This window comes from Pelmatolapia mariae, linkage group LG10_11, assembly GCF_036321145.2.
Source record: "Pelmatolapia mariae isolate MD_Pm_ZW linkage group LG10_11, Pm_UMD_F_2, whole genome shotgun sequence".
Lineage (NCBI taxonomy): Eukaryota > Metazoa > Chordata > Actinopteri > Cichliformes > Cichlidae > Pelmatolapia > Pelmatolapia mariae.
In genome coordinates, this window is record NC_086236.1 from 43,911,568 (window position 1) to 43,923,710 (window position 12,143).

A 12,143-nucleotide genomic window follows, 5' to 3' on the forward strand; every position below is an offset into this window, starting at 1 on the left:
ACTTGGCTCCTCATAAACACAGCTTTTTAGTAGTGTAAGTGTGAAAGTGTAAGTGTGAAAGAGCAGATGAAAGGTCTTACAGGACCGTGTCACTGTAGACTCTGTGCGAAGACACTACTCATAAACACTGCACCCTGGTGGCAGTGTAGTGCGAGAGGCTAACACTGACACCCAGCTGCTGTCAAGTTCTTCTTCTCCACTAGAAAACAGCCCCCTTCATTTACACCCTTGAGCTTCGGTGCCAGATCAGATATGCATGGACTATATTTCGAACATTTGTTTTGACTCTTTGCCCTGACACTGCGGTCTCCTTTTCTGGTGCCTGTAGTTTGGATGTTGACTTTCTGGCCCCGGGCTCCTCAGACTCCTGCCGAGTACGCAAGCCGTCAGTTAGATATGATTGTGATTCCACTGTTTGGAGTAGAAGTCTTAATTTATAATTTGTCACAGTCTAAGGAAATCAAGAGCTGTAACACACACCTTGGGGTTGTGTGCATACATCAGATGAGCACATGTTCAGTTTCCCGTGTAGAACAGCTTGACCTTGCATTTTAATATAGATTTGCAGTACCCACTATCTTAATAAGAGTTTAGGTGAGGATAGATGAGAGCAATAACTTATTGATGCACTTACCTTGTCAGTGTCGTCATGACAACACTGACCCCATTCAGTAGCAAGAAAGGTAGCCCAATTTCTCATAATATGATATGTGGAAGTATATTTTAATATGACATTTGCTAATAAGACACTAATGATTTTGACCTTCCCCTTTATTGGTGTAACTCTTTTGGTTTTTAAAAGCACACTAAGTCTTCCTCACAGGGCCCACTGTGTTTTCTGTTTCTAAATATGATCTGTTGATTTCTTACTTTTGACTGCAGTCAAAACAGCAGGACCTTAATTGCTACTTTGTCTTGTTTTGTTGGTTTTATTTAGAGGAACTTTGCTGGAAAGTGAAGAAGGGAAATGTTATGTTTACAGTATTTTCACATGGACCTTTTTTGAAAAAAATCTGCTTGATGATTGATTAATTTTCCTTTTTCTCATTCAGTGCTTTCATTGCTTCCTTTGCTTTTTCTGTTTCTCTAGACCCATTTAAAAGACGAACAACTAACAGTCTTGCCAACGAACAAAGAAGATGCAAAAAAGACCTTGGGAGGACTTTTAAAATGGCTGAGGCTAGATAGAAGCAGAGCTGCTTTGAACGGAGAAATGATCCATGTTTACCTGCATCCATGCGGCTCCAGGGCACCTTTTAATGATGCCTCATTTTGTCCTCTTGCATAACTTTTGGCCCACTCTGAAAAAGGTGCTCCATTTTGATTTACAACTTAGTCTGTCAATGTTCCTATGCCTCTGACCTCTCTGCTGCCATGCGGTTAGACCAATGAGGCTCCGAGAGCCTTTCGTTACGAGTCTGTGAGGTCTCCTCCCCACTCTATGGAGGCTGAGCCCAGCCATCCGGCTGATGGGGAGCGCTCTGGAAGGCAAGCGCAGCAGCATGTGACATCTGAATCTTCATTGGGCTCTTGTCCACCTCAGCAACCCCAGCAGCCTTCTAATCCTCGTCCTGTACACAGAGCCTTGGGCCGCCTACAAAACCGCCAACCCAAGCGCACTGATCTGCTTCGGTTACAGCAGCAGCAAGCAGTAGCATGGCAGCGTTCAGATACCCCAGGTCCCTCAGGAGGCAGCTTCTTCTCTACAAGCTCCTCCTCAACCTTATCCCTCCCCTCTACGTCCTCCACCCAGGGTGAGCATGCTCACGGCGTTCCAACTCACTCCAGTCAACAGGGCCTAGAAGGGGTTAGCTCACCCAGGAAAGGGGAGAAGAAACCACAAAAACCAGGGAAATATGTGTGCACTTACTGTGGCCGTCCATGTGCCAAGCCAAGCGTTCTTCAGAAACACATACGATCGCATACAGGAGAAAGACCCTACCCATGTGCGCCCTGTGGGTTTTCCTTTAAGACCAAGAGCAACTTATACAAACACCGCAAGTCCCATGCCCATCGTATTAAAGCGGGTCTGGCATCCAGTCGAGATGAGCCCAGTTTGAGTGGTGCAGAAGGCAGTGGCGCTGGAGAAGACCCTGAGGAACACACAGAAGGAGAAAGCACTGAGTCTGAGGAAGAGACAGGCCAGCACAGAAAATCCTCTAAAGAGATGCTGGGGCAGCATAGGAAAGGAGGTAAGGAGCGCCTGGGAAGCTCAGAGGAGAGCCAGAGGCCTGAAGACTCCCACGCTGTCAAGCAAAGACTTGCACTGAGGCTTAGTGAGAGAAAACGTGGGCCCATGGCTTCTCCAGATGACCCACCCTCTTCCCTCTCCACATCATCTTCTTCTATTGGGCCTGGCAGTAAAGGCAGCACAGAGTCGGGCTACTTCTCTGGATCAGGCAGTACTGACATATGCCAAGTTAGCCCTCCAAGTTCCAGTGCCAAAACCTACGCAGAAATTATTTTAGGGAAATATGGAAGGCTGGGAGGGCAGCAGCGGAGTCCCCACCAGCAGCAGCCTCATCCCTCACATTCCTCATCCTCAGGAACCGAGGAGAAGAACATCTCCTTCGCCGTACCCAAAACCCAAGTAATAGAACACATTACCAAGCTCATCACTATCAATGAAGCAGTAGTAGACACGAGTGAGATTGACAGCGTTAAGCCTCGACGTTCCTCCCTGTCACGGAAGAGCAGCATGGAGTCACCCAAGTTTACTGCCCCCAAAGACCCCTATGCCTTTGATCCCAAAGGAGAAGCCGCAGGCCCCAGTGGTTTGAGGCACATCCATAATCCTGACGCTGATCCACCGGGTACGCAGGACCAGTCAGCAGTGCCTCTGCTTAGAAGCCACTCAATGCCAATATCAACCAGCCAAGGAGAGCCCTTTACCTCTGGCACCATGTCACCCAGAGGTTACCGCCTCTGCCAATCTTTTGATGAGCAGCAAGCAGTGGTCGCAGAGATGAGGATCGGCCATGCGCAGCGTATGCTCAAGCGCCAGCCTGCCATAGAGGTTCCCCTGGGAGCCGAGTCAATGTTGGAGGAGCCCAGTCCCACCACATCCTCCTCCTCCTCAACAAGAGGCACCGAACTACCCAGACAGCCACAGCAACAACAACAACAGCAAAAGAGTCCCGCCGTGTTTGAATGTGGAACATGTGGGGCCCGCTTTCAAGAAAGTGAAGTCTTCGAGGCCCACAGAAGCATCTGCCCAGGGCAGGAGCAAGAGAGCAGGGATGCAAGTAAAGCGTGCAGTGGAGATCGCCCGCTGATGATGCACTATAAGTTTCGAGCATTAGCCATGGCTGTGAGGAAGCGGAGGAAAGAGGAGAGTCTGGAGGAGGATCCTCCCAGTCCTGGATCTGTAGCTGTGTCCAGCAGCTCTGGAGGCCTCATTCCAGTACCACGCAGACCAGAGCAAAAGCAGGCCCTCTCAGGTTTGTCTCTCATACATACAAAATATATGTTTTGTAGCTAAAATCATTATGTTAAGTTGCATAATCGATACAGCTATTCTCTTGAAGTCCTTTTCTATGCCATTTTAGCATCTGAGACATGCAGATTATCATATACCTAAAAGTTAAAGCAGTGAATATCTAAAACTACATCACTGTCTTAACATAGTTAAACAGAAAGTGGGAAAAACTACTACCATGTAACCTGTAGCACTGTACAGTAGATGGGAATAGAATCCACGAAATGCTAAGTTGCATCACTCAAAAGCACAATACTGATGTCCTATAATGGGAGCTAATTGTTCTACTGTTTGTGTCTAGGTGTTTCCTTACAGACTGAACCAAACCAACAGCAGCAGCAGGACAGGAAGGGTGTGTCTGTCATCCAACACACTAGCTCTTTTGAGAAGCAAGAGAGTATATCTATGGAAAGTCAAGATCCAGACCTCAGAGAGAGTCAGCAAACACAACCTGAGCCAAAACCATCACCCTCTACATCTCGCCTCATCCGCCAGCCAAATATTCAAGTGCCGGAGATACTTGTTACTGTGGAGCCCGATGCTGAAATGCCACCTGTGTCACCCCCGCTGACAGCATCTTCATCAAAGGTAAATGTACCTTTTTGAATTATGTTTTTTTTTTTTTGCTTGTTTACAGTCTTTATACAATGTGTTTGTCCAAGTTAGCATCATTACCATTGACTTAAATACTAAATTTATAAAAAAAAAATGTATCTGTCCTAGGAGGCAGAGAGAGTAGAGGAGTTCCACTGGCCTCAGCGAAGTCAGACATTGGCCCAGCTCCCTGCAGAGAAGCTGCCACCAAAGAAGAAAAGACTCAGGCTGGCAGAAGCTGCCCAGTCCTCTGGAGAGTCCAGCTTTGAGTCTATGTCTTTGCCTCGCAGCCCCAGTCAAGAAAGCAACATTTCAAACTTTTCTGTTTCTTTTGAGGATGCAGCACAATCAGAGCAAGCTGCCCGAGCTCCCAGTAGCCAAAGTTCCCAGATGTTGATGGTGCCATCTGCTTCTCACCAACACCACCAAAGCCACAAGGAGATGAGGCGCTCAGCCTCAGAGCAGGCCCCAGCTAGTCCACAACAAACAGAGCAGATCCCAGAGACCAGAAGTAAGTCCTTTGACTATGGATCCCTGTCTCCTCAGCAGTCTGCGTCCTCCTGGAAGGAAAGGAGAAAGTGTCTTCTAGTGAAGCATGCTCCCTTAGGGGAACCAGAACAGGAAGTAGGAGGCAGAACTAGTCAGCTGCCCAGAGCAGAGAGTCCGCAACCTGGTCCTTCCTACTCTAATCTTTCTCCTCTGTACTCCACTGGAGTAAGCTCCCAGTTTAGCCTCGATGCCACTGGAAAGGCTTTGCAGCTGTTACAGCCACAAATCTCTTTATCCTCTCAGGAGGTGCTTCCTTTGCACCCCAGAGGGCATCAAGCATTCCACCCAGGGTCTTTGTCCCAGCTCCTCCCCGTCACCACAGCCATATCGGAAGTACTATCCACCCAAATCATTCAAAGAGCATATCTACAGTCACACACAGAATCTCCGCCTGTACAGATACATCCAGCACAAATCCACATGGCTGAAAGGTTGGGAATACCCCTCCATCAGCTTCCTCCCCTTTTTCCTCGCCACTTTTCTTCCAGGAATACATCTAGCCAGGCCATGTACTTGCCCGTTCCTCCAAGATTTACCACACACATTTCTTCTCCTCAAACTACAGAAAGCAGACCCCCCATTTCTTCTGTGTCTTCTTCACTGACTCAGGAATCCCTTGTGACAATCTCCTACCACCACCCGAGGCCGGTCATCGCCACATGCCTGGCACAGCTTGCACCAGTAGTGTCTCTTGTGGTGCCAGTACGCCTCCAGACTCATATACCTACATATGCCAGTGCAATGTATACCACACTTTCCCAGATTCTGGTTTCCACCCGCTCACAGGAACCAGTTTCTTGCACGGCTATGGTCATCATGGGCCAGGTGGAACGGGAGACACTGCAAAGGAGCTACTTGAAGGTCCCCTCTCCAGATGTCAAGAGCCTTCTTCCTCTGTCTCTGTCATCAGAGCTGGCCTCAGGATCTGGAGATGGATACGGTCCACTAGGGGCAGGAGGAAGTAAGCGCATGCTGTCCCCTGCAGCCAGTCTTGAGCTCAGCACAGAAGCCCAGCGTCACCAGAAAAGAGTTAAAGAGGAGGAAGAGGAGGAGGAGGAGGAGCACCATAAGGAAGAAGAGGAGGAGGGCCGTGTGGAACCAAAGGTAGTACAGGAAGAAGAAAGGAAGGCAACTGGGAAAAAGCTGGAAAAGGAAAAGAAGAAATCGGATACATTAGAAGTAACGAGTGTGGATGTGCAGGGGCAGCCAGAAGAGCAGCCAAGGAAAAATGACAGGGAAGAAAAGGTGGAAGAGAAGGAAACAACTGAGAAGATCACCCAAAAAAAGGAAGCTGTGTCAGCTGTGGAGGTGGGTGCAAGCGCATCTTCGTTCCCCAGCCTCCACACTTCAACCTCAGTCAACTGGTGCTACCAGAAGTATGTCAAACCCAACCCATCTGCCCAGAGGGACCCCCGCACTTCAGTTTATTCAACCTGGAGCGTCAGCGCTCACAACCCCAACTTGCCAGGCATCAGCACAAAGGTCGCCCTGTCTCTGCTCTGCTCTAAACAGAAGCACACTTCTGAGATTTATACCATGGCTACGGCCCCTACTCCAGCCGAAGGCAAAGTGGCCCCTGAAAACAGCAGGACGCCACATGTGTCAGAGGTAAACATAAACACAATAAACATACATTTCCACTTAAATGTTGACCATGTTTAATTTGCTTACATCAGAACATTTCATGGTCTGTTTTGCTCTTGAATACTTCTACATCTTAGAAGTCAAAGCTCTGCAGTCTTCATCTCTTTAGGTTGCTAGCATAGTAGCATACTATGCTAGTATTTTCTAACATGGTCACCAATTGTGCCATTAGAAAAACATAATGATAAATCAGTGAGATACCCTTTTAACAACTGGAATTATACTGAATCCTGCTTTAACAGCACTTAACATTTTATTATAAGTTGTTTTGAATTTTTTTCCCACGTGTGTCTTGAGTGTAGGTACATGCCACCCCACCCAGCACCCTCACTGAAGTAAAGGAACAGCAGCAGCCTGAAAAGAAGGAAGAAAATAAAGAGATGCGAGAAGTGGAGAGACCATCCACCTCCAAGCAGAGCGAGCCTTCTCGGGTTTGCATCTTTGAAGGAGGGTAAGAATTGTTTAATTCTATAGTTTCAAAATATGGCAGCTCTTCATTACACTTTTCCCCCCCAACTTCTTCATAAACCAATGCCCGCTGACTGCAAAACAGCCTATGGAGAGCTGACAAGAGTGCATGGAGAAAATACAATAACAGATGGGAGGCCACGAGTCCAGAGGGACTTCATTTGTACCTGTAGCCAAGCTTTTTCCTCTCACTGCTGGCACGAATGTCTGTGTTTTAGAGGTGTTAATTTGGAGAGCTAGCAGCGTCTGTGTGTGTATGTGTGGGTTTGTGTGTGTGAGAGGGGGGAAAAGGTTGTCTCCAACTTTGTGAGACTCTCATTAATATTTTTATGGCTATAAAAAGTCACACGGAGGCACAGTATGAAGCAGTCTGCAAGCAGTCAGAGTCACAGTCGAGGCTGTCATATTTGTCTACAGACCAGATCAGGGTAACACATAAATGCTTTCCACAAATGGAAGAAATGATTTTTCCTCCAGTACCAAGTGCTTTATTCCCGAGGTTTGAGTATTCCGAGCTAAAGTTTCCCCATTAAATGTATCTGATTAAATCTTTATTTTATGATTTCCTCCTGTTTGTCCACTAAGCCTTTCATGGTTTGACTCGTTCCTTACACTCCTATTCAGCTTTCAGGTCCCCCCAGTCAGCTGATGACCGTCCCTCGGTCTAGATTTAAACTCAGAGGAGTCTGGGAATTTTCTGTGTTTGCCCCCAAACTGTGCAGTCAAATCTGCTCCCTCCATTGAGATTTTGAAAACTAGACTTAACCTCCTAAGACCCGAACTCTTCCACGACATGCATTTTTAATTTCTCTTTGATATTTGGGCATATTGGGGCCAGATGAATATAAAAACAAAGAATTTCCAGATTTTTTTTTTAACCTTATTTTTGTTTTTAAGAAAAATGAGGGCCACAAATGAGGATATTCATTTAAAATTTTGATAGAACAGTAGCAGTATAATGTCCTCGTAAGTGGATATCAGGCCCATGTAGAGCAAAATTGAGTATTTTGGTCAAAATAACCAAAAATGTGATGTCCACATATGTGGACGGCAGGTCCTAGGAGGTTAAAACTTGTTTTTACATAATGTCATTCGAGTCTGCCTAATTGCTCACTGTGTCTCCTGTGCTTTTTTTGACTACTGACTGCATGTTTAGCACCCACTATATCTCATATCTATGTACTTCTTATCTATTCCCCTGTTGTTTTCTGTACAGCACTTTGAAAAACGTGGGTTTTTTAAAATTTGAATTGAGTAGAATTAGAAAAGAATAAAAGGAAGGTGTACAATGTTGCCTTACGTAGATAATTTCCTATGATACTGGTATTCTTTTTGGTATGGTTTGGTTTTGGTAAATTTTCTATTTTTGAGTTTTTCTCTTCCAGAGTGTTAACACTTGGCAAACCCTGCATTTCCTGCTTAGGTGCATGAATGTCAGGTGTAAAGAAGCTGTCCGCGTAACAGTAGATAAGGCACTGAACTTCAGGAAGTGCACTTTCATCCACAAAAAAACCCCAGAGGTGTTGCCCATTTCTCTCTGGCAGCTCTTCCAGTTTCACTTACCTGCACATTATTTTGTTTTCATTCCCTCCAAAACCTCCTCTGTGTCCTTCCTGTCTCTCATCCCCGCTCCTTGATGTTCTCCTGCGTTTCCACCATGCATGCAAATGGCCACAGCTACTCAATCTTGAAGAGAACAGAATGCTTTTCATCCTGACTCATTATCCCTGTCTCCCTTTTGTCAAGACTTTGAAATCATAGCTGTGTGCCACTCATTTCATTCTAGAAAGCAGTCTTTTATGAATATGCATCATGCAGCTTTGTTTACGTTCCAGTGGCTTGCCAGATTTTATCTGCTTCCAGGCTTCTCTGGAGTTTAATAGCACCACACTGTCATCTCCATAATAGATTTCAGGAAATGGGCAACAATAAATGCTTTTTACTAGTCGTGGTGAAAGTCTGGGGAAGTTTATGTGGGTAGCAGCTGAACTGATTCAGTGAAAAACATGATTGGTTTCTCTGGTGCAAATGGTTAACCGTGCATGTTTTGTTACACTCTGTAACACTTTAACCATGCCACTCAGCCAGACTGAGGACAAAAATATTAGTTTATGCTGTTTCTTTCTGGTCAAATGAGGATTAAATATGTTTTAATCATCTTTAGTAGCTCCTTTTGGTTAGAAGCATTATTCTTCCCACCATCCAACAAGGCTTTCATAAAGCTAAAACATGATTTTTGACTGAATTTACCGAGAGATATGCTGCTGATTTAATGCTAGATAACTGAAGTGAAACTTCTGCCGTTCTCTTACTTTACTTTTTTTTTTCTTTTCGGAGATGTGGGTGGATATTTTTAGCAGTAGCAAGAAATACTCGCCAGGTAAACAGTAGCCAGCTCCTGAATGAACACAACACAATCTCACTGTTGAGGCTATTTTACAGTTGTGTAACAATTTGTTATGATTTGCCGTTACTGGTTCTGTTATACAACGGGGAACATTCACAGCCTGGTCTCTCGTAGATGTCGTGACATCCTGTAATTAGACACAGTCGGCACAGATTGGATATTTACAATTCAGAATGATTTGTGAGTTTCCCCATGAGTAGTGGATTTTTCATAGAGGACAATTCATTCAAATATAAGACCTCTGTGCCACGCCGTGTCTACAAATAGCCTTTCGGTAAACATGAAGCTTGTGCATAAACAATGTTTTTTATAGAGTAGACCTAAATGTGTTGCTTGATTTTTATATGTAGTATCTATTTTAGGTTGGTGGCCATAGCCAGGCTTCCCTTCCCTCTCTTTAGCCGCTGCTGTTGTTGGCAGGGCCACCCGTTCAGAGCAGAATAGCTGCTATTCTTTGCACCAGGGTGTACTGGAGGGACTCAGTGCTGAAGGGGTTTTGGTGGGGCTTCCCCAACCTGCACCATAAAGAAAGCCTTGTTTCTCAGTTTTGTGTGTGTGTGTGTTTGTGCATGTATCTGTGCTGCAATCACTAACTTCCACAGTTATCTTTGTTATTATCACTGAATTTGCTCGCTGTGCAATGTGAAAGAAGAAAGAATGATGACTGCACTCTGCAGTAATCCTCCAAGTATCTTTGAGTGCATATTTTGGGCTTTGGGGTTTGCTGCTTTCATTATCACCTTCTGGGCTCCTAGCAGCTGTTTTCAGGGTTTAACTGAAAACTAGCTGGCGAACATAATGCTCTGTCTCTCAGATAAATCAAGAAATATGTGTATGCGCGTCTGGCTGTCTTATCTCATCCTATCTCGTCAAACATTCATCAGATCCACTTTAAACTTGGCAGGTGCGCTGCCGAGGACACGAGTAAGTGCAGTGCCAAATTTGAGGTTATCTGGATGAGCGGGTCTCATATTTTGTCTGCGGTTTTCTATTACCTTTGTTTTCCTCAGGTTGGCCGTTCTGCTCTGTGCTGAATGGGTTGTCATTGTGAATACATTCCTTGCCCTGTTGCAATCTCAAGGCCCATACCGCAAAGCTAAAACATCACAACTAAGTGCCAAATCGACTTTAAAAGGTTAAAAAAAATACACAGTCTGAAGTTTTTATGTTTTTTAAGTGTTAATGAACAACGATCAAAGCTGAATTCTATTGACATAAAAATCAAAAAAGCTTTTTAAAATCACACAGGAAGGAAAAACACACAAACTGAACGCTGAGCAGAAGGTTTGAAGATGGGTATTTCTTGCTGTGAGGCCACAGTCGTAACTCTTGCCAAGCTGGTCTTATTTATTATTTGTTTGCTCGAATAGCAGCAGCACTGTCGTGCGGTGGTTAGCACTGTTGCCTCGTAGCAAGAAGGTCCTGATTTGAATCCACCGTGTGACCTGGGCTCTCCGGGTACTCCCACACTTCAACAACATGCAGTTAGTGGGGTTAGGTTAACTGCTGATTCTAATCTAACCCTTCTCATTCTCATATTTTTGCTAATAATTGTTTTCTGTTATGCTTTCACACCCATCACCTGCCTGCTTAGCGGACCTTTGTATATATTGTAGCCATGCCTGAACATTTGGACACAGTTTCAGAAAGAATGGCTCTCATCACTGATTACTTAGTCCCCAGTTGTTATGTAATGGCAAATAATAAATGAAGTGATTCTTATATAGCGCTTTATGCAATATGCCTCATTCACTCATTAATTTCTTCCATGCTTAAGTGTTTTCTGTCTATCAGAGTGTGACTGTCGAAGCAAACATCTAAACAAGTCGACTTCCTGTTTGATTATTTTGCATCTGCCTCGGTTGGTTCTGGTCTCAAGTTCGCTTTATGAGTATTTGTAGCAGTAACACACACACACTCATTCAGTGAATGTATGCTTATAGTGGTGCTGTTTTCAGTACAGAAATAACCGGTCTTGTAGCTTTCACATCAAGTGACACATTCAGGGACTGCACCAGTTTAGGAGATAAAGAGGAAAATGTTTTTTCGAGATGGGACAGAGACATAAAATCAGAAAGAGGAGGTATTACTGGACTTAAAATCAGGAGTTGCCCTTAAAAAGAACAACAATAAAGGAATCCTAATATTGCCCTGCATCTGCTCACCATAACCGTGATAAATTTGCAAATGGGGTAATGTGGATGTTGTGCTTACAGCTTGTTCCGGTTTTCCTCAAGTGACCTAAAATCTAATAAATGCAGCCTTAAAGTTGCTGTCTCTGATCTCTTACCTGTCTGTTTCTCGTAGGTATAAGTCCAATGAGGAGTATGTTTACGTGAGAGGTCGCGGCAGGGGAAAGTACATATGCGGAGAGTGCGGCATCCGCTGCAAGAAGCCAAGCATGCTGAAAAAGCACATCAGAACGCACACCGATGTCCGTCCATACATTTGCAAACACTGCAACTTTGCCTTCAAAACCAAAGGTGAATGGAAAATTTGGGTTCTGCTTATTAAAACGTGATGAGCTCTTTGGTCCTAAATGTAAAAATGCTGTTTTTGCCCAGTGATCACATTATTGGCTGTGCTGCTAAAATGATAATCTCATTTGTCTTAAACTCTCCTTTTTCTCTTCCTAGGAAACCTTACAAAACACATGAAGTCAAAGGCTCATGGGAAAAAATGCCAGGCAATGGGTGTATCTGAGTCATCATTGGATGAGCCGGAGAGCGAGGAAACAGGTACTTCAGGTGGTGGGGATGAATCTCACATACTTGCCTTCCCCCCTGTGGAGAAATATTTGTACACAGCTGGATGAACTCCTGCCTGTGAAGAATAGTAGCTGTTCAGCACTGACAGCTTATGCAACACGATGTTCTATTCTCCTCCCTCTGGCCTTGCATAAGAAATTTGAAAAAGTATAAGATAAATAAATGAAGAATACAGAACATGCCACAGCGTCCTGATGTTGTTGCAACAGTCTGGCTGCTGTAACCTGTCCTTAAG

The 12,143-nt window shown here is 44.8% G+C and overlaps 1 protein-coding gene across 2 annotated transcripts in view; it reads left to right on the forward strand.

The window, feature by feature from the left end:
• LOC134638032 (transcription factor HIVEP3) overlaps positions 1–12,143 on the forward strand; it is a 37,294-nt gene that overhangs the window by 22,934 nt on the left and 2,217 nt on the right. For both annotated transcript variants that reach the window (XM_063488659.1, XM_063488660.1), the window contains exons 2-7: positions 1,091–3,440; positions 3,780–4,066; positions 4,202–6,229; positions 6,568–6,716; positions 11,448–11,623; positions 11,777–11,878. In XM_063488659.1, coding sequence (XP_063344729.1) covers positions 1,442–3,440; positions 3,780–4,066; positions 4,202–6,229; positions 6,568–6,716; positions 11,448–11,623; positions 11,777–11,878 — 4,741 coding nt within the window. In that variant the 5' untranslated portion in view covers positions 1,091–1,441. The remainder of the gene's footprint in view (positions 1–1,090; positions 3,441–3,779; positions 4,067–4,201; positions 6,230–6,567; positions 6,717–11,447; positions 11,624–11,776; positions 11,879–12,143) is intronic.